The sequence below is a fragment of the Lycorma delicatula genome, chromosome 1, assembly GCF_047948215.1.
Source record: "Lycorma delicatula isolate Av1 chromosome 1, ASM4794821v1, whole genome shotgun sequence".
Classification (NCBI taxonomy): Eukaryota; Metazoa; Arthropoda; class Insecta; order Hemiptera; family Fulgoridae; genus Lycorma; species Lycorma delicatula.
In genome coordinates this window covers 104,198,611-104,222,294 of record NC_134455.1, presented here as the reverse complement: position 1 = coordinate 104,222,294, position 23,684 = coordinate 104,198,611, and the positions used below count along the sequence as shown (strand labels likewise).

Here is a 23,684-nt window from a genome sequence, read left to right as displayed (position 1 = left end):
AAATCGTTTCCCACCATCTTTACATAATTTTGTTGCATTAAAAAATTCAGCAAATCTAATAGATTTGTACCCTTTGGATATAGGATATTTTGTCAGCTGGAATACGAGGCGACTAATTGTTGAGAAAATAATTCTTGTATTGGTAATAATTTTAGTTATTTCAACTTTATCATCTCTTTTAACATCATAAAAAGCCGAGGCGTGTATGTGAGCATCGGCTTCAATTAACTTTTTAACAACAATAAAATATTAATTTTAAATATTAAATAAAATTGCAAAAATGTTTAATATTTGAAAAGTTTAAATACCAGAAATTGCTAAATATAATTGATTTTATATCAATTTTTTTTTATTCTTTATAACAAGATAAGTACCAGAAATTACTAAATCTAGTGGATTTCTACCCATTGAAATGAGTTTATATGAATTATTTTGGGGGATCTAATTCGGCTTACCAAATTATTCTATTAATTCTAATATATGATTTGTAAAAATGTCTAATATTTTCGATAAATTGAAGAGTTTAAAATATTCATCTACAAACCAGAAATAATTGATTTTTATTAATTACATTACAAACTACCCGAATATAAGTAACAAGATGAATAAAAACAAGTACAATTTCAATATACCAGAAGATTTTAATATGTATATAGTGAAGTTACGGTTAATAATAATAAATAAATTTAATTATACTTGTCTAGTGAACGTGTTGGAAAATTCCATTCAAGTACAAACATTTTTTTAACGCAAAACTTTTAAATTTCTAATTGTATATAGTGTTTACCCTACAATTATAGTTTGCCCTATAATATAATTTCTAATTATATACAATAATAAAATATTATATACGGATATAAAAACCAGAAACAAGATTGCATTTTGTATGATTTCCCACTGAGTGTCGATCCTGGTGAAATGATTGAAGAATGTCCATTTTACATTCGTACCAGTTACGTATTTTTTTTTTTTTTTGTCTTCAGTCATTTGACTGGTTTGATGCAGCTCTCCAAGATTCCCTATCTAGTGCTAGTCGTTTCATTTCAGTATACCTTCTACATCCTACATCCCCAACAATTTGTTTTACATACTCCAAACGTGGCCTGCCTACACAATTTTTCCCTTCTACCTGTCCTTCCAATATTAAAGCGACTATTCCAGGATGCCTTAGTATGTGGCCTATAAGTCTGTTTCTTCTTTTAACTATATTTTTCCAAATGCTACTTTCTTCATCTATTTGCCGCAATACCTCTTCATTTGTCACTTTATCCACCCATCTGATTTTTAACATTCTCCTATAGCACCACATTTCAAAAGCTTCTAATCTTTTCTTCTCAGATACTCCGATTGTCCAAGTTTCACTTCCATATAAAGCGACACTCCAAACATACACTTTCAAAAATCTTTTCCTGACATTTAAATTCATTTTTGATGTAAACAAATTATATTTCTTACTGAAGGCTCGTTTAGCTTGTGCTATTCGGCATTTTATATCGCTCCTACTTCGTCCATCTTCAGTAATTTTACTTCCCAAATAACAAAATTCTTCTACCTCCATAATCTTTTCTCCTCCTATTTTCACATTCATTGGTCCATCTTTGTTATTTCTACTACATTTCATTACTTTTGTTTTGTTCTTGTTTATTTTCATGCGATAGTTTTTGCGTAGGACTTAGTTACGTATTACGTTCGTATATTACATTCGTACCAGTTACGTATTACGTATACGTAAAATTTTACGTATTTATTATCATGTTGGTAATTTCTTTTTCAGATGAAAAAGAAATTACCAACTTGATAATAAAATTGACCGATGAAAACGATCAATTGTTAAATTTACGAGGCGAACGAGTAAGCATGTCATTGGAGTAGTGTAGAAATGGGGATTCTGGCACAACCTTGACCTTTGACCCGAAAAAAAAAAAAAAAAAAATTAAAAAAAAACAAAAAAAAAATTAAAAAAAAAAAATTTTTTTTTAAAAAATTTAAAAAAATTTCTTAGTCATCAAAAAAATTAAAAATTGCCTCGTGTTCTTAGTACACGTGCTTGCTGACATTGTATAATTTTATCTTCGATTTACGTCATATTTTACACGCGCTTGCTTACTTTGCATAACCTTGTTTACAAAATTGAAAGTTATCTTTCATTTGCGTCATATGTCTTCATTGTTATTTCAAAGTTATCTCAATGACAAGGTTATTCGGTTTACATAAATACCGAGCGATTTTCTACGGCTTTATATAACTTGTTTTGATATAGTGACTTGTTGTGATACTTGCTGCTGCTGTTTTATTTTATCAGGTGAGTGAAACTATTTTACGCACTTTAAATATTTAAATATACGCATTTTAAATATTATATATCTTATTTATTAATATTATACGCATTTTAATTATTATATATCTTATATTATTTAAATATTGTATATCTTATTTATTAATATTATTATTTAAATGTTTTATTTACTTACATTATTAATATTATTTACTTACATTATATTTCGAATTAATATTGTTCTTTTTTTTTCCAGAATAAAATTTATTAAATATTTTAATAATATTATATTATTAAATATCATATATTTGATTCATCTTTATTTAAAAGGTAAGCATTTTTCAGTTATTATTTTGGTTGTTAGATTTAGAATTAAAATTTTTAATATTTTTGTTTTCTCCAGTTTATTATGTTAATGAATTTATTTTTATTTACAGTGTCGAGATTAACGTTGTTCATTGTTAACATTAACCCGTTTTAATCAATCTAATCGTAAGTAAAACATTTTTATTTAAATTTCATATTAGTATTATATATGCAATAACAAATCTTTTATTGTTTTTGAATTAGAATTGATTCTTATCGTTTTTAGGTTTCGTTAATTTTAATTTTTTCTTTTTTAAGTCAGATTTTAATTGCTATTGGGTTTAGTTGAATGTAAATATTGTTTCACAGATGTCTGAAGATATGTTTTCAATTACCGATAACCAGTTAGAAGAAACTGTTAATAGGTTGTTAGATGATGAGGATGAAGTTCAGTCAAATTATCATTGGTTATTAAATGATGGGAATGATGATATTTTACTGGAGGCTAACGACGTTGAAGAAGACTTAAATACTTCAATAAAAACAACATACACCGCAGTGCATAACATCAAATTTAAAAAGGCAAATATTTTTCGTTTATATAAAATCGATTAAAACGTATTTTATTAGTTTTATAAAAGGATTAATAATACTTTTTTCAATTACAGTTTCGTGATGAGTCGGATGCTTTTTCTGCCATAGAACGATGTTTAAATGTTGAAGATCAGGGAGGTCATAATATAGTCCTAGAAGTGAACAATAGCCCTAAGCTAAAGGTAAAAAAATGTGGTGCGATAATAATGACTGAAATTAATTCTCAATTAAACAAATGTAGCGGATTTAAACTTAATCTAAATAAACACTCAATTTTACATAAATTTTTAATTAATGGATATACAAAATCAAAAAACGAAGATTCGTCTTCAACAAATAGTTTTCCAATTAAAATTTTTAACATAAGAGATTTAAATAATAAAGAAACTATTACATGTCAATTTTGTAAAGAAAATTTATTACAATTTATTACAATACCATGCGGGCATCCTGTTTGTTTTAAGTGTAAATTTAATTATTTTAAAAGTTTACCAATAAAATGCAGCTTATGTAAAACTATAGTTATTGTATTAAATAAATGTTATTAGTTTTAATATAAATTGATGTTTAGATTTATTTTGTTTCCCTTTTTCAGCCAAACCAAATTTATATTGAAGATGGACTATATAGGCTATATATGTTTTCTAATGATGTTGAACATTCGTTAATTTTTATTGTTAACCACAGTAAAGATGAACAGGACTCTAATTGTGAAAATGATATTAAAATAAATTCTCTTAGCGAAGATGAAATAAAAGAAAAATATAATTGTAAAATTTGTTTTAATGAAGTAATGAAATTGGTTATTGTTCCATGCGGTCATATGATATGTCGGTTATGTAATATTCGACTAATGAAGAATCAAGATCGATGTCCTTTTTGCAGAACTGCAGTTCAGTTAATATTCGAAGTGGGGGGTGAAAAGGTATGTTAAAAATTTATTTAAAGACAAATACTTTCTTTTTAGTTTACATTTTCGATTTTAATATTTTTGTTTTTTGTTTAAGATTGATGACGCTGCAGAAGAAAAAAATTTTTAAAAAGTACTGCAAGAAATTGGAAAGTTTTAAAAAAGATTTAGAAGCATTAGAGTTTGATTTACGACTGTATGCTATTAGAAGTGGAATACAAAAAATAAATATCAGAAATGTTTGTCCCGTTTGCGGTACTAAGTAAAAGGTTAAATACACTTTCATTAAAATTTATTAAAGAATGTGGTTTAAATCGGTATGAGGAAGACGGGTTTATTTCTTGTAAAGAGTGTGACTGGACTGTAATTTCAGAATGTAATTTATTTTATTGTGGAATTCAACATAAACATTATAATGAAATTTGTAAAGTTGCTGATAATTTATTCAATTGTTGTGAATTTTTTAAAGAAAGTATAGTTTGCATCGACTTGATGATGAATACTTTTTATAATTGGGCTCGTCTTTTTCCAAAGGCTGAATCGATGATAGAAGCTGGATTTTATTTTACCGGCGTGTTAGATTCTGTGGCTTGCATCGAATGTGGAGTTGAAATTTTTGAGTGGTTAGATAACGATGATCCATTTATGGAACATAAAAAGGCTTCGCCTAATTGTAAATTGGTGAAACAAAGACAAAAGGTATGTTGTATTTATAATGTGTAGAATTTTAAGATAAACATAAAAAGCAGTTGATTAATAATATTGTCTTATTTGTTTTAGACCGGTAATCAATGGAAGACAGCAGAGATTCGATGAGCTCATGGACAACTGAATATTCTCCGCTAGAAGAGAAGTCTTCAGAAGAAGAGACTGATTACGAATCTGAGTCTGATATCATCAGCGATTCATGGATTATCGGATTTGTACCAGGTGGTCAAATTAAATCGATACATCATCTGTTATCTATTTTTAAAAAAATCTTTCCGCTGTCTATACTGGACGTGATAAAAAAAGGAAAATATTTTGGAAATAAAACTGAAGTAGTAAAAATGAAAATTCCAATTAAAATGGAATATGAAAGTTTACGTAATAGATTATCTGAATGGAATTTTTATCTTGTTTACTATTTGTAGATTAATATAACTTGTTATTGAAAGTAATCAATAAAAACTATTTCGAATTGAAAAAAAGAATTTATTATTTTATCCCTATTATTATCTTTAGTATATAAGTAAAAATTATTTTTAAAAAAATCAGTTTACAAAAAACTATGAATGTTAAACGTGGGATAGCAAGAGAGCTTCACAAACAAGCTCGTAGAAACTATTCAACAAGACCAGTTGAATTAAAAGGGTTAGATGATTTGTATCAAGCAGATCTCGTTGAGATGATACCGTACGCAAGATCTAATAAAGGATATCGGTACATATTGACAATGATAAATTGTTTTTCAAAATTTGCTTTTGCTTTTCCATTGAAGAGTAAAAAAGCAGATGATGTTATAAAGGTCCTCAAGCCTGTATTTTATAAATATAAAATGAAACATTTTCAAACCGATGATGGAAAAGAATGGTTTAATTCAAAATTAAAATCTTTATTACTAAAATTTAATATAAATCATTATTCAACTTATTCTGATAAAAAAGCTTCTATAGTTGAGAGATTTAATAGAACTCTTAAGACTAACATGTGGCGTAAGTTTACTGAACAGGGTAATTATCAATGGGTAAGTATACTGAACGAGTTGGTTAATATATATAACAATAAGGTACACAGAACTATCGGTTTTAAACCTAAAGATGTTTCTTATAAAAACGAACACCAAGTATTGCTAAATATTTTAACAGCTGCTCGAAAAAATCGAAAGGGTATAACTGTTAATAAGTTTAAAGTAGGTGATAAGGTGAGAATAAGTAAATATAAAAAGTCATTTGCAAAAGGTTATCTTCCAAATTGGACGAACGAAATTTTTACAGTTTGTAAGGTGAAAATGACACAACCCATTACATATATTTTAAAAATGGGAAAGGGGAAATAGTAAAGGGTAGTTTTTATACGGAAGAACTCAATAAAACCAAGTACGGAAACGTTTACTTGGTAGAAAAAGTATTAAAAAGAAGAGGTAATAAATTATTTGTTCGTTGGTTGGGGTTTGATAAGAAAGAAGATTCGTGGATAGAAAAGAAGGATCTTATAAAATAAATTGTTCCGTTTAAATATGATTAGTAGCAGAGATGGATGATAAAGAGCGTGATCGAAAGTTAACAGTTGTTAATTTTGATAAATTAATAGGTGATGTAGTAGATTTCAATTCTGAAAAGAGACATAGTCCCCTTTTTCCAAATAACATCAGATGTTTGGTTGTAGGTCCTTCAAATTCAGGTAAAACCAATGCAGTTTTCAACCTTTTGTTTGACCCTAGTGGGTTAAAGTTTAGCAATATTTATGTGTTTTCCAAATCTTTGTATCAACCTAAATATATATTTTTAAAAAGTTTACTGACTGATGTTGAAGGAATAGGTTACTATCCTTTCAGTGATAATGATGTTATTGTAGCGCCTGAAGAAACCGAACCGAATTCGATAATGATTTTCGATGATGTAATATGTGAAAAACAAAATAATATAACAAAGTATTTTACTATGGGGCGACATAATAACATCGATGTGTTTTATATGAGTCAGACGTATAGTAAAATCCCTAAACAATTAGTCCGCGACAACGCAAATTTTCTTATGGTGTTTCGTCAAGATGAAAGAAATCTAAGACATATATATCACGATCATGTAACACCTGATATGACATTTGAAATGTTTAAAGAAATATGTAACGAGGCTTGGAACCGATTTAAAAATGGGTTTTTAGTAATTGATAGGGAGAGTGATATCGATAAAGGTCGATATAGATTTAATTTTGACACTTTTATTAAAAATCCTGAAAAGCGAAAAAAAGCAAGCCTGAAAAAGCCTACGCGCTAGCGTACACGCTTTTTTGAAAGCCTGCGCGCTAGCGTACACGCTTTTTTGAAAGCCTGCGCGCTAGCGTACACGCTTTTTAAACCAAATGTTAGTTAGCGCGCAGGATAATTAATATGAATGTAGTCCAAAACTTTAGCTAAATCGTTCGTATTTAAGTCACAACAAATGATTGGAAGATTCATACAAGGGAAGAATGGCTACCTTGAAGGATTACGAAGGAGATAGCAGAGATCCGCAGAAGTATTAAAAGAAAACATACCGAATTGATGAGAGGAAGATTCGAATCAGACTTGAAGCTTCAGCGGGAATTTAAACCGCTCACTGAACCCTTGATAAAGCTTGCTGATAAAATTAGTTCAGATGAAAATGAGGTAAAACGAATAAAAAAAGAATTAATTCCGAAGGTGAGGTCACCACCGCTGATATCAGCAGAAGAGTTGAGAAAGAAAGAAGAAAAGGAATATCTCGATTTTGAAAAAAGAATAGATATGGGTTCGATGTTTGATATATTGACTGAAGAAGATAGAATGAAAGAAGCTAAACGTTCTGTAACAGATGAAGCTTCCACTAAAGGAAGTAAACGATCAATTAATGAATTACAACAAAAAATGGATACAACTAGTTCTCTTCCTTTTCGAATGGCTCAACCATCTGATACGGCTGATGACATGATGGAAGTAGTCAGAAATAGACATATTGCAAAGAGAAGTACACCTTACATGGATCGACGGCGTGCTGAAAAAGGGGCTGAATCACAATCGAGAAATGAACTGGAAGAATCTTTCGAAACTCAACCATCCATTCAACAGTTGTTACAAACTCCAGATGGAAAGATGAAAGTAAGTATGTCTGTAAGGACTAGCATTCGAGAAGGATTAGCGCAAGAATTCATGCTGGATGCCATCAGAGATGTGGAAAATAATATGGATAACGTGTATGGTGTTCATTTTGAAGGAAACGAATTGAAGATCGGTGATGCAATAATAGACTTCGACAGTAACAGTAATATTCTTATAAGAGAGGAAAAGTATCCTGGGACTCGAGGGTTATTTGAGTTGCTTTTTATGAAAAAACCTAAATTATACACGGAAGAAGATTTGGAGGAATATAAGAAAATTCTTATCTTAACAAACGCACACAGAAGAAATAATTCCGCTTTGGAACGGGTGAAGACCAATCCAGGGTTTAAATACGTGGAGATAATAAGTAAACTTTTTCCACCTAGTGTTACTAAAAAACGAGGAGAAGGTCTTTTAATTCCTACTGAGATGACTTTAAACGAAGATCGTAAAGTTGATTATGTTTATTTTGATGATCCCAACGAATTATGTGAAAGGTTGAAATTGTTGATAGCATCTAAAAAAGCAGGAAATACAGCTCATGATAATGAAATAGTATCGATAATCGAAGAATTAAAAGAACGAGGATTAATAAAAGGAGAAACCGTGTTGTGATCGTATCATTTGTGAAAATGCCGTTGAATAGATTAGGACAATCAGAATTTAGCGCGAGGATCCCGTTTGGGATTACTGATGAAGGTGATATCGACGTTCGTAAAAAAAGAATCTGTAATTTAGAGAGTGCGGAAAATTATGATGATGCTGTTAACTTAGATGACTGTTTGTACCTCATCGAGCAGTACGCTGAAGATCGTGGATTTTTAGCTTGTGAAAAGCAAAACAGTTCTATAAACATCGATTTTAAAGGTGCTCGCGCTAAAAATGCCGCTCATCCTGATGATGAAAATGATTTGATAACCTTGAGATATGCACGGTTTCTCATCGGGCAGAAATTTGATGAAATTGTCGCACGAATTGATAATATGTCAAAGAAAGAAACGGAAAATCCTTCCATAAGTAAAAATACAAAGGATCCTGCCGTCGAACAGCGATTACATGAAACTTCTTCCAGATTGGAAAGTTTGATTAAGAAAGAGGTGGGAACCCAAACGGAAAAAGAATCAAATATAAAAGTGGATGAATCAGAAGAAGAATTTTAGTAAAGTATAAAATGAGAAACGCGAACAAGCAAACAGTCAGTAAGAAATCAGGACGTGGCTTGTTAAATTCTGTTGCAAGTCTTCCAGGTAAAACACTCGACGTTGTAAGTGGAATTGCAGGGACTGTTCTTAATCGTACAGTAGATTTGCTTCCTTTCGAGGCTCATATACCGGGTTATCAATATTGTGGTCCGGGGACCAAACTAGAAAAAAGATTACAAAGAGGCGATCCTGGGATTAACCCACTAGATAAAGCTTGCAAAGCGCATGATATCGCGTACAGTATTTACAACGATTCTCGACGCAGAGCACAGGCCGATAAAGAATTAGCAGAAAGAGCTTGGCAGAGAGTATCAGCGCCAGATTCTAGCATTGCTGAGAAGGCAGCTGCGTGGGCTGTAACAAACGCTATGAAAGTAAAGAGCAAATTAGGTGGTAAACTAAAGAGACTTTCGGGTAAAGGTACTCGAAGAAAAACTATAAGAAAAAAAGGAAGTGGTGTTTACCTTGAACCATACCGTTCTAAGACAGGATGCGGTTTGAAAAAAAAGCAACCCGCACGTCGTCGACGTCGTCGTCGTCGTCAACGTGGAAAAAGAAGGCGTTAGAACTGTTGAGCAAACTTTCCATTCGACCTTTATCAGGTTTGGAGATAATGCAGTTTGCACACAATCTAAAAATACCATATTTTAGGGGGGTTTTTATGCGCGATACCCTTCCGACTAGAATAAACAATTACGAATCAGGAATAGTGAATCTAGACAATATCCGTAATGCAGGCACTCACTGGGTTTGTTATAAAAAGAGAGGACCAAAAGTGACTTACTTTGATAGTTTTGGAAATTTACGACCTCCTAAAGAATTAGTCCGTTATCTTAAATCAGATGGAAAAGAAACCATCATTAAGTATAATTTAGATCGTAAACAAGAATTTGATTCAGTCGTTTGTGGTCACCTGTGTTTAAAGTTTCTGATATGTTCTGCTTGAACGGAAAATCATCTGTGTTATCCGCAGATTTTTTCCCACCAATAGAACTTAACGATGATCAGTGGGAAATCGGTCTTGTAGATTTTATGTCTTATAACAATATTCCGAACGTAGAGAAGGGAAAAAATAATATGTTTTATTATAATTTAGATAAATCAATCAAGTTAACAACGGGGATGTATGAGATTGAAGATTTGATAGTGAAACTAAAACACGGGATGGGCGATTGTGCGGATGAAACCGAAGAGACAGGGGTAACAAATTTAAATAGAACAGATGATGAAAAAAAACTACAGCGATCGCGTGCTAAGAAAACAAAATCGAAATGTATTTTAAAGATTATTGTAGATCCTACAACGTTACACTCTCGACTCTTTTGTTCGGAAATCGTAGATTTTGCAAAACCTCGTTCTATCCGCACTCTTTTAGGATTCGATGAAGTGACCTTACCGGCTAACTTTTGGCATATGTCTCAGAAACCAGTTAATATTTCATCGATTAATGCGATACGAATAACATGTAATATTGTTCGAGGTTCATATGTGGGTGGAGAAGAAGGTCATATATTACATGAATTTTTCCCTAGAGTTGGACGAGGATATAAGATAATTGAAGTACCGAACAGCGTCATTTATCTTCCAGTAAACACCAAGTCAATACATAATATAACTGTCCGTATCTGTAATCAGAACTCTGAACTGATAAATTTCGGTGAAGAAGAAGTAACTGTAAGATTACATTTGAGACGGAGAAACAATGGGATTGATTTTCATAGATGATGACGAATATAAATTTCCTTCTTCAACGCTGCAATCAAACAGTCAACCTTTGAAGCTTAAACGGTTAACACGAGAGAACGTACGTTTTTTGGAATCATTAGGTTTCATAGTCTTCCAATAATGAGTATGCAGATAATAAATATAGACTCGATAAATGCAGTACTTAACGATGATATTACGGGTAAAGAATACCATTCGCATTATCCTTATGCAGCAACAACTTTTAATAATAGCGATGAAATAAGAATCCCTATTCAGCAACAAGATATATATACACTTCCATGCGATAGTTACTTACATATTTTTGGAAAGTATGGTGATGCTAATGGAGCGGCTGATCCTTCGTTAAAATTATGTAATAATTTCGGTGCTTTTCTTTTTGATGAAATCCGATATGAAATAGCTGGACAGGAAGTTGATAGAGTTAGACACGTAGGTATAACCTCAACAATGAAAAATGTACTGTCTCTAAGGAAACACGAACAAGATGACATTTTTCCAGCAGGTTGGTCATCGAGCGGTACAGATGACATTTTGCCAGTCAACGGCTCATATATCAACGGTGAATCTGGAACGTTTAACGTATTACTTCCGCTGAGGATGCTCTTAGGTTTCTTTGAGGATTATAACAGAATATTGCTGAACGTGAAACAAGAACTTATTCTGCTTCGAGCTTCAACTGATAATAATGCGGTTGTTGTTCCAGTCGGAAAATCATTTACTCTTAGTATCACAAAAATAGTATGGAAGATACAGTATGTTAATGTATCGGATGAAACGCGATTATCGCTTCTTAAACGTGTTGATAGGGATGAACCTATTTCTATGGCTTTTTGAAAGTGGAACTTATACGAATATCCGTCTTTACCTCACAGTAAAGATGTAATTTGGACGGTGAAAACAACTACACAAGCAGAAAAACCACGTTATGTAATCATTGGATTTCAAACCTCGAGAAGAGGAGATGCGACTAAGAGCGCTTCTAATTTTGAATCGGTTTCTATTTATAACATTCGTTTATATTTGAATTCGATTTACTACCCATATGAAAACATTCAAGGAGATACCCTCACGATGTATGAAATGTTTAAAAGTTTTTATCGGACTTACTATAATAAGAAATCTGATGGATCGTTAATTGTTCCAAATAAATACGTATCAATTCCACTGATTTTTATAGACTGCTCAAATCAGAGCGAATCTTTAAAAAACGGTGCGGTAGATATAAAAATTGAAATGCAAACTTCCATCCCATTTCCCGCCAATACAGTAGCTTATTGTTTGATGATAAGCGATTGTATGATGCAATATTTGCCTTTAACAGGAACGGTCAGAAACATTTCCTAACCAGTTTAGTTTTTTATATGAACAGAGAAACATGTCTCGCTTCATAATAGATTTTAGTTTTTTTCAATTAACCGATAACAACATTTACATCAAAGAATTAGCAATCACTTCTTTGGATGGATACCGATTTGAGCATTATTTACTTAAACCACCTTTTGACTTTTATAATATCGTATCTCGAATTGATAAACTTAAAATTCATTATCAACAAAAAGAAATAGGTCACAATTGGAATTCTGGATTTGTTTCATACTCGCAGTTACCATCTATTTTCAAAAAATTAGGAACTGATTTAACAATATACGTAAAAGGCGAAGTCAAAAAGAAATTAATAGAACAAATATTAAACGATGATAGACATAAAGTAAACGACCTAGAGGGGTACGGTTGTCCAACGATCGATTCAACTACTTGTAAAATAAACGAAATCTGTCCTTTTGGTGAAAATCATAACTGTGCTAAGAACAAAACTATATGGTTGCATATGTGGTGGAGCGAACACAGCAAGTTCTATGATATTTTGGAAGCAGTAGGAAACGCCATGAAAAAAGCTAAAGAGTGTTACTTAAACAGTCCTGGTCCTGAGATTCTTCGTTACCTCCCCAAATATTTTATCACAGATCATTATGGTATATACATACCTGCAAAAGTATATGAAGACTTACCGGATTACTTACAACAAGATCCTGAAATCAAGATCTATCAGTCATTTCCCGAAGATGAAGAAGATTGGAGTTGAAAAAATAGTTTTTAAATAATATTTGTATTTTAAACTTTAACGAATATATGTTTGTAAAACCTATTTATATCTAATGTAATTAGTTTAGTTTGTGAAAGAATAATAAAATCAATTCTTAACATAAATAGTTGTTTTTATTTCTAGATTTAATCAACCTTTTCCTCTAATGTTAAGATCGTTATCATTTTGTAATAGATTTAAATGAAGTAATGATGTCGATTCTTTCATTCGTTGAACGGAATCAGCGAAGAAATGTTAGTGCTAATTATAACCTTTTTTGCTATAGCAAATGCAGCATCTGTATTCGATTCTACTCAATTTCTATCAGAATACGGATACTTGAAAAGAGAAAATAATGCGAGTTTACTCGATAAAAAACTAGTAGATGATGCTGTTAAACTGTTTCAAGAATCCTTTCAATTTCCTGTAGATGGGAACTTGAATGATGAAATAGAAGAGTTCATGCGTGCACCAAGGTGTGGTGTACCGGATTATTCACCGTTTATGGTTGCTAAAATCAGGTGGAAAAAACACGATTTAAAATGGCACTACCAGCGGGCAACAGCCGAAAAATTATTATTGGCAAGAGCAGCGTTCGGAGAGTGGGCGAAACATTCACCACTGAATTTTACTCATGATTATTATGATTATGATATTCTCATTTCAGATAAGTATGGGACTCATAACTATGCTAAAACCAACGATCGATGTCCGAACAAATTTGATGGCCCCGGAGGTATTTTAGCACATGCATTTTTACCTAATAAAGCCAACACTCTAATAGAAATCCATATAGATGAAGCGGAGACATGGAATTTAAATCTTGAAGGAAAAGTAGAAGATATGAATACCAGTTTATTTAATACTATGATCCATGAGATCGGTCATGCTTTAGGAATTCACCACTCTTTCAATAAAGAATCAGTTATGTATCCCTTTCTGAATAGACGAACAAATTTGAGCGAAGACGATATACAAGCGATTCAATCTCTTTATGGTAGCAGAGAAGACACTTCAACTACAGTTAGACCCGTTCAACCAACAAAACCGACAGTTACTCCTATTTCCGTTACTGATGTGTGTGAAATAAAAGAAGATGAATCAGATAAAATTCACTATCTGCTAATTAACGGAAAACTCTATGTGATATTCAAAAGACTGTCATGGATATTAAACATTGCAGACGAAACTAAGTACGACACAAAAAATTACTACAAACCACTGGAACTTACAGATCGATTAAAGTTTTTATCACCTGCTGCGTCGTTCAAAGGAGTAACCGCAATATATCAAAGACCTAATGGAGAAATTGTGCTAATCGAAGATCAAAACTTATTCATGTTTAATCTTCATACACAACGGTTGATTGGAGGATATCCTAGAAACGTCTGCTTACACTTTAACATCGCTCAACCTTGTAAAATTAATGGAATCGTAAATACATATACTGGAAAAACATATGTTATTTTCAATGAGGATTTTGTAGGAGAAATAGATGAATGTTCTTTTACTCTAATCAGGACAGATCTTATTTCTAACATGTTTCCTGGAATACCTGCAGACATAGACGGAGTGGTTCGTTTCAATAACGGACTACTTTATTTCTTCAAAAACGGAAATTATTACGAATACAACGAATTCTTTAAAAAGGTAATTAAATTTGGAAAAAAAGATCATGAACTTTTTGGTTTGTTATGTTATAGCAACAACATCCTAAAGCAGTTTGCTGACTTTATCACCAAGTTCCATGTTTATCCTAAGAGGGGATAGATTACTTTTAATATTGCATCTCACTTTGGTTTATTCACTCATCTGAATAAAACCATAATGGAACAGAACAATGAATTTGTTCAACTATTAAATAAACTTAAACTTGTAGCAGGTAATCTTGATCAAGAAACATTTAAACTGCTAATAAGAAGGGATTATGATGGTCATACCAAACACTGTAGATCGATTGACTATCCTAGTAGATTATACATCAAGATTGAATGTACCTGTGATATGATACGTGATTTAATTTTACAAATGAAAAGACTGTTAAGACTATATAAGTTTCTTCATATTAAATGTAATTGCTGGTGGTGTTTATGTGATAACAAATTTGTAATAAACAGCAACTGGGATCTCGAGCATTTTTTACAACGAGAAATACCATCGACTAAAGTTTCAAATATGAATTGTGATTAATCGTTAAGTCTTATAAAATGTATGTAAATTTTTATTTAAATAAATTTATTACAAAATAACAGAGTTTTTATTTTGTTATTCCTTTCCTACTAAATTAAAATAAGGAAAAAGGTTATATAAAGAAAAAACTAATGTAAATTTAAAAAATATTTATTTAATACAATATAATATATTTAATTAATTTTACAATATAATATCGAATTAAATTTATTACTAGTTAAATAATTAAACCATTCGCTACTTATTTGTGTTAAAAAATGAATTTTAACTGATCTTTTATGATTTTCATTTAATAGAATCATTAATATATCAAAAAATCTTTCGGTAGAAAGAAGGAAAAACAATGAGCATTCATTCATTTCATCTATAAAAAAAGATTCACAAGAACAAGTATAATCATTTATCAATCCTTTTAAATTGATAGAATCAATAGAAAAAAATTTTTTATATAAACAATAATAACAAATTTTAGGATCAAGCACCTTTCTAAAAACATTCACATAAAAATCTAATTTTGATTTATCTAATAACAAAAATAAATAATTTAGTTCATCATTAATTTCTGATTTTCCACTAATAACATTTTTTATTACCTGTAAACAAGCACAGGCCACCAAGGGTAATGGGTTACTAATTTTATGATAAACATAACTCGATTTAAGTATCATCTTAACTGAAAAAAAATAAAACATTTTAATTACTTTTATAAATAAAATTTTTATTTTCTGAAAACAGACTCGATATAAAATACTAAGTAACGATTTGAAAAAATATCAGATAATATTCTTAAAGAATTTCCTTCATATAATCGTCCTTTACAAAAATATTTACTAATCCGATATTTAAATTTTAAAGGAAAATATGAAACTTTTCCAAAATACGTTACTAAATGTTTGTATTCTTCTGAATAATTACTTTCTTCCCATATCATATCCTCTGCCAAATCTTTTAGTATATAGTACCATGCGATAGTTTCCAAAGAAGGCACCATCTTACTTTCGACTATCATAAATAGATAGACTAATCTGATAAAAATTTAAATTATTAATTAATACTTTTATAAATATAAAAACGTTTACATTCAGTAATAAATAATTTAATTTGAAAATGATCACTTGTTTATTTTAAAAATAATTGTTTTATTTCTAATGGAGTATCAACATGACCCCAAGGAATAGTTTTAATTTTATCAATAGCAATACGTTTATCATCATAATTACAAAGAGCTAATTTATTCATTTTAATAGTTTCAATTAAGTGTTTTTTAGATTTGAACGTTTTCATAGATTTATAAATAGCAATAGTGCTATCCTCTAAACATCTTTTATAATCATCAAAAGTTATTTCATTTTTAACTATATTTTTTTTAATTCCTTTTGCTTTTTTAACAATTTTGTTTGAAGCTGTTTTAAATGAATACAGTTTGGCTCTCAACCCTACAAACTCTCGAATAGGAAATCCACAACACTCATCTTTAAATTTCCCAATTACTTTTTTATTTTTTAATGAAAAACATGGATGAGCCTTAGGATAATCCGATGTATCGAAATAGTCAATAAATGAACTATCTTGCAAGTCTTTATAAAAATCACATGTTTCGACTTCGTAAAAAAAACTATCTGTATCCATGTACATCAATGAAATTTTTGACCCGAATCTTCTTCGCATAACATCGTAATGGAAGTCATACATAAGAGTCTTACTCAACTCGAGCACGGTCAGGCCCACGTATATTGGTTTATCGAATAAAATCTTTTCCTTCGCACATTGCACGGCACATAACGATTCATCATAGATTATCCTATCTTTAAAAGAAGGTTTGCTGATGAGTTTCATAAGTCTTTTTTCAGAAGAAACTAACTCAAGATTTAACCTTTTCCTAACATTTTCCATACATTTTCCAAATACAGCATTGTTCATAAGTTTGAACAGATCTTTTTCAAATTCATTAGTAGCCGATTGGCGATTAGCTGTGTTAAGATCAATGTAATTTTTCAACCATGGTGACTGCTGAAATTGTAACAATTTATGAATTTTGGTTACATGAAGACCATTTCTAATAGCTTGTTTTAAAACAGAAAAATGACAAACATATTTTGACTTGTTTTTTAATGAAGGTATAAGTTTAGGATATTTAGAGAACGGAGGAATCTCGTTCGCGGGTAAAAATGGAAAATCACAATGCAAATCGTGTAAATGAACAGGATACTCAACATCTACTTCAAATATATACCCGATGGTTCCATCATCCTTTATTGACATGATGTTATCTAATATTGAATTTTGTAGTTTGCTGTCTACCCATTGTATGTTTTTGTAAGGTAAACATTGACTTAAGGCCCACCCATAGAGGTTATTGGCGTCAAGGTTCATTAAGTATTTAGATGGAAGATTAGGATCAAAATCATCTGCAATATAAGGATTGTTAGCTTTCGAATATTTTTTAATACAAACCGAAATACCGCCGCGAATACCTTTTTCTAAAAACATATAAATATCATAATCTGTAATCAATTCTAGTTGGACCCTTGTTTTATATAACATCGCATCGAAAGAAAATCCGGGAAGAGTAAAATAATGTGCACAATCCAATCCATATTCACTCAGACAAAGAGTTCTAAAATTTTCAAAAACATCAGCTAATAATAAAACATCACACTTAAGATATAAATCACTATATTCACCTAAATTATTTATTTTAAAATGATCCCATACTAATTTCGCATGATTGTAGTCTTCATCAGTTATATGCGTTTCTGTAAGGCTACTGTAAAATTTTTCTTTTGGTGGAAGAGAGGTCTCTTCTAACGTATCCCATGAAGAAGTATATTCGTAAGGATATACGCCTTTCCGAGTCACTAAAGATAAATCTGATTGGTTAAAAAACTTTTTGATATGAAAAAATTTATCATCGGGAAGAGTTTTTACTAAATAATCTAAACTGGAAGCCATAAATCGAAATGTATCTACAAACCGTATTGAAATCCTATCACTAATTCTCTTTGAAAATGAAATATACTTTTCTGTAGAATTTGGAATAACAGAAATTCTTTTCTCATCATAACCTAATTCTCTCACAATAAAATGAGAATCATAATTAGAACTGTTATGAATAAATACAGGAATAAACGTCTTATTCGACCTTTGTAAGTTACATTTATTACAAAGTGCCGCGCGATAACGACCAGTAATATGACAATGGTCTCTAACCGGTCGTATTTGTGAAGAAAATCTTACATCACACATCTGACATCTTACAACCGATTCAAAGACGAGTCTATCTCTATCAGTAAATTCCATAATTCTGTTTTGTTTGAGAACTTCATCAATCCGAATAGAAACATTATGAAGGAGTTCCATAAAGGAACGTGCAGCTTCTTTTCCCCTATATAGAATAGGGACTGAAGGAATGACATTTCGAACAGATTCTGGTGTAGACGTATGAGTAACGAAATAAACACAATAACTCATTGGGATATGATGCTCTGTAGAAACGGTGTACGAAGTTTTAGGATTAGGACAACACGTTGCGACCGGTTTAAGAATACATTCAAAATCCGCATAACAAACTATAGGAAGTGGAAAAATATGGTGAAAATTTTTAAATTTGAGCACGGGTTGAGATCCATCATCTTTAGAAACAGGAAGCAAAACTTTTGCAGGAGGATTTATCCTGCATCTTTCCAGATGATCAATCATCTTTTCAGAACAATTTTCATCGTTTTTATAAAAAGTAAAACATCTTTTACAAATTTTTATCGCGTTCTTATTTTTTGTTAATTGAGATCTAATCAATCTTTCAAAATCAGAAATAAAACAAAAATGTTGATGGTTACCATTGGTTAATAGCAAAAGATCAAAATGTTCCTCCTTTTCAAAAGAACACACTTTAATTGGTATAATTTTTTGGTTCTCATCAAGCGAAAAAACATTTACAGAGACGTAACTATTGATTTTTTCAAATGTATACACATCAGTTAAATGAGATGGAAAATTGAAAGATTCAAAGTTAAATGTATTTAAAAAAGCATCATAACGCTTATCAATTCGATCTCGATTTTTACCTTTTACGAATTTACAAAGGATCGCCCATTTAAAACAATAATCATCATTGTTTTTTATATTAATGATAGCATGTTTATCCTGAATTGATTTAGGAAGGGGAATAAAGCAAGATCCTCTTAGAGGTCGATAGCGATTTATTCGAACTAAGATCCCATCAATACTTAAAAGTGACCACCCGCTTTGTCGTCCTTCAAAATTAGCCTCTTCTACAAGAATTATTTCGAACGCTTCTTGTAACGAGTCTTCAATATCGTATTCGTTAAAAATTTCGAAATTTCTTGTTTTAAACCCTACATCTCTATACTCCCTCACATTCGGTTTCTCATACGTTAATTCGATTAAAATATTATATTTAATAGCACCGTAACGCGCTAAAGATTCAGACAACAACAAACTTATATCTCCTCTTACTGTTGCTAAAAGTATCCAAATATCTTTACATACGTCATTGTGATTTTTATAATAATAAGTGCTTAAATTACAATTAAATGCATTTTCAATTAAAACAAAGCAACCAACTTGATCGATTGCTGCAAGTCTTACTCTTTTATAACGAAAATCAGGTTCAGCCATCTCCTGCAAAAAGGAATTATAAATAAATTATTAAAAGTGATCATTTAGAAATTAAACTCCAATCAACCATTATTCACCTAACTGCTGAGGGCGGACCTGAGCAACTGGTCTAGTAATTTTTTTAAAACCGCTTTCCTTCGTCATTTTTTCGTATGAAACTGATATCATTTCATTAAACATTTCAAATTGCTCGTCATGTTCATTAAAAACGATCTCAGCTTTTGTTTTAATTTTTTTATAACGGTCTCTAAATGAAAGACCTTCTATTTCATCTGTTTCAAACAGTTCCATTTTTAGTAAATACTTACCCTTTTTGGGTAGCGTCCACGCAAGGAACTGTTTGTTTTTTCTTTTAATATCTAACGATTGGGAAAACGTAAATGGAATTCTTTGGGGGGATGCCTCTTCATCAAAGATTTCATCAATCGTTCTTTTTCTAGAAGAGGGCTTCATTAAGGTCCATAATTCATCAACCTCAGCTCTTTTAAACTGTTTGATGTTTGCCTGGTCGATTGGTCTAGATACATCTAATATCTCACTGGATGTCAACGTTTTAAATAAACTATCCATCAAACCTAATTCATTATTATCCATTGTAAATGGAATAATAGTTTTGGTTCTGAGAGTATTAACAAAAGTTTTAATTATTTCAAACATTGTTTTCATGGTAATACTCTCATGCGTTGTTGCCTTCTCACTCGCCCTATTAACCGCCTCCTCCCATAGCGACACAGACGTTAGTCCTAAGGTGTAATATAATTATATTATATCCCTTAAGCTAACATCTGCCGCTATAACATCTTCTAATCGCCCCGATGTATTAGAAGGACCAGGTTGAGGCTCATCCAAACTATCATCGTCGTGAATATTAAATACGATAGGTCTACGACCTCTTGATGATCTAGAGGGACCTGGTTGAGTAGTTACCTCCTCATCTACCGATAACAGTTGTCGTCCTAAACGAGACATCTGTAGAAAAAATTAAAATTAACGAAACCTAAAAACGATAAGAATCAATTCTAATTCAAAAACAATAAAAGATTAGTTATTGCATATATAATACTAATATGAAATTTAAATAAAAATGTTTTACTTACGATTAGATTGATTAAAACGGGTTAATGTTAACAATGAACAACGTTAATCTCGACACTGTAAATAAAAATAAATTCATTAACATAATAAACTGGAGAAAACAAAAATATTAAAAATTTTAATTCTAAATCTAACAACCAAAATAATAACTGAAAAATGCTTACCTTTTAAATAAAGATGAATCAAATATATGATATTTAATAATATAATATTATTAAAATATTTAATAAATTTTATTCTGGAAAAAAAAAAGAACAATATTAATTCGAAATATAATGTAAGTAAATAATATTAATAATGTAAGTAAATAAAACATTTAAATAATAATATTAATAAATAAGATATACAATATTTAAATAATATAAGATATATAATAATTAAAATGCGTATAATATTAATAAATAAGATATATAATATTTAAAATGCGTATATTTAAATATTTAAAGTGCGTAAAATAGTTTCACTCACCTGATAAAATAAAACAGCAGCAGCAAGTATCACAACAAGTCACTATATCAAAACAAGTTATATAAAGCCGTAGAAAATCGCTCGGTATTTATGTAAACCGAATAACCTTGTCATTGAGATAACTTTGAAATAACAATGAAGACATATGACGCAAATGAAAGATAACTTTCAATTTTGTAAACAAGGTTATGCAAAGTAAGCAAGCGCGTGTAAAATATGACGTAAATCGAAGATAAAATTATACAATGTCAGCAAGCACGTGTACTAAGAACACGAGGCAATTTTTAATTTTTTTGATGACTAAGAAATTTAAAAAAAATTTTTTTTTTTAATTTTTTTTTTTTTTATTTATTTATTTATTTTTTTTTTAATTTTTTTTTTTTTTTTTCGGGTCAAAGATCAAGGTTGTGCCAGAATCCCCATTTCTACACTACTCATTGGTATTGAGAGAATTTGTTGGCCCGAATTCAGGCCGACTTATTTTTGTGAATAATAAATTCAATTTATAAATCGTTTCCCACCATCTTTGCATAATTTTGTTGCGTTAAAAAAAATCAGCAAATCTAATGGATTTGTATCCTTTGGATATAGGATATTTTATTTGAATGAAAAATCAACTTTTTATTATACCTCTAGTTTTAAGAAGTAAATACATGTTCCTGCTTAGTACTTAGTATTTAATTACGTTTATTAATTAATGAATTGATTAATAGTAGTATAGAAACCTGAGGTTCAAACACACCTCCAGCAGGAGCCACTGTGCTTGAACCCCAGGTTTTTTCACGATAGCGTCCTCCTCTTTTTAGTTAAATTTTCACCATGAAAGTGTATTTACTACAAAAAGCACAGCAAAACACGACTCTGTCTCCTTCAATAAATCAATACATTAAAAATGATTGTGCTTGAACCTCAGTCAGTAAATCAATACATTAAAGAATGTGCTTGAACATTTGTTTAAATTGCAGTTTTCGATCTGTATTTATACTTACACTTGGTCAAAAGGTTGGGCCACTACCTGTGACAAATTACCTGTTCATGACATCAAGCAGATAGTTGGTCAATCAGGTTGCAGCGCAAACCAGTCACTCTTTTGAAATACATATCTCTTTGAAATCAATGCTATGACAACGGAACATGACGGCATTTTGCCCAAAATATTTCCTCCTACCTGTACATGGTTCCATCTATATTATTTAAATAATGATTCCGAAAAAAAATTAAGTAGAGTCTTATGAAATAGCAAGAAAATATATTTCACACTGAACTGATTTTTATGAATTAAGAAATGTTTTGTAAATAATGTGTCCGCTTTCAGTAACACCAAAAAGTGATAACTTTTAGTTTATTGCAGCACTGAAAATATGTAAGGTTTTCAATGTAATGTTGCCGATACGATTATGCGTTTCATAAGAAATAAAAATATGTATATGTTCAATTTGTTTCAACATTGCGAATGAATATTTGAAAAATGGAGCTATAAAACAACAATAAATTGGATTAATACTGCCTAGTTATAGTACATAAACGTAGACAATGCCACTCCACATAATTTTAGTTTATTAAAACAGAAAAATCTTCTTCACTTTGAAACTATTTTGTCGATTTTCAAATTAGCAGGCATGAATTCCGACTCGAGTGACAGACTTTATTAGTTACTGCCAACCCTGCTGGGAATCCATAACAGCATAGTCGATTATTTCTCGTTATCAATATTATAAAATGACATATCAATGCAGACAAATTTCTTGACAAACAAACTGTATTATTAACAATGGAAGACCAGTGTAGTGAAATATCAAGCAATGAAAGATAATACATCAATAGCAGATTTTCTTAAAATAGCAATTTATTTAAAAAATGCAAAAAGCAGCTTATTATAATACAATCCTTCTCACTTTTAAACATTTTTGTAGATTTTCAACTTTGCTGGCATGAATTTCGACCCGAGTGACACAATTAATTAATTACTTCCAACCCAGCTGGGAATCCATGTTTGCATAGTCGATTATTTCTGGTTATAAATATTATGAACAGTCATATAAATGCAGTCAAATTTCTTGACTATCAAACTCTGCATCATCTACAATAAATTACCAGTATAGTGAATTATCTAGCCATGACTGGCACTACCCGTACATTCAAAACACTCACATGTTAAATATAGATTTGAACATTTGAAATAAATACAATTTTGTTAATACTCTTTTTTGATTACTAGTTTTAATATGAAAAGTATTATGAAATAGATCATTAATATCTAGACCAATATATACAATAAAATTACCAGTACAATTATAATTTTTAAACTCTATTTAGACCAAACATAAATTGGATTTTCAAAATAAGTTTTTGAAAACATTATTGGTGTTACTATCATA

The 23,684-nt window shown here is 30.5% G+C and overlaps 3 protein-coding genes across 3 annotated transcripts; 2 read left to right on the top strand and 1 right to left on the bottom strand.

Moving 5' to 3' along the window:
- The first annotated feature begins 10,949 nt into the window (after nucleotides 1-10,949).
- Nucleotides 10,950-11,666, top strand: LOC142317588 (uncharacterized). The gene has a single exon (XM_075354144.1). It carries the CDS (start codon nucleotides 10,950-10,952, stop codon nucleotides 11,664-11,666), a length of 717 nt encoding a protein of 238 aa, XP_075210259.1.
- Nucleotides 11,667-13,167: 1,501 nt separating this feature from the next.
- LOC142317587 (collagenase 3-like) lies at nucleotides 13,168-14,685 on the top strand. Its single transcript, XM_075354143.1, has one exon. It carries the CDS (start codon nucleotides 13,168-13,170, stop codon nucleotides 14,683-14,685), a length of 1,518 nt encoding a protein of 505 aa, XP_075210258.1.
- A 780-nt stretch (nucleotides 14,686-15,465) lies between these two features.
- Nucleotides 15,466-18,804, bottom strand: LOC142317586 (uncharacterized). Its single transcript, XM_075354142.1, has 2 exons — nucleotides 16,550-18,804; nucleotides 15,466-15,469 (listed from the first exon to the last, which is right to left on the bottom strand). Exons 1-2 carry the CDS (start codon nucleotides 18,802-18,804, stop codon nucleotides 15,466-15,468), a joined length of 2,259 nt encoding a protein of 752 aa, XP_075210257.1.
- Between the last annotated feature and the right edge of the window lie 4,880 nt (nucleotides 18,805-23,684).

Coding starts and splice junctions, on each gene's coding strand:
- LOC142317588 (XM_075354144.1), top strand. CDS start 10,950: ATGAGTATGCAGATAATAAATATAGACTCGATAAATGCAGTACTTAAC.
- LOC142317587 (XM_075354143.1), top strand. CDS start 13,168: ATGTTAGTGCTAATTATAACCTTTTTTGCTATAGCAAATGCAGCATCT.
- LOC142317586 (XM_075354142.1), bottom strand. CDS start 18,804: ATGATTGATCATCTGGAAAGATGCAGGATAAATCCTCCTGCAAAAGTT.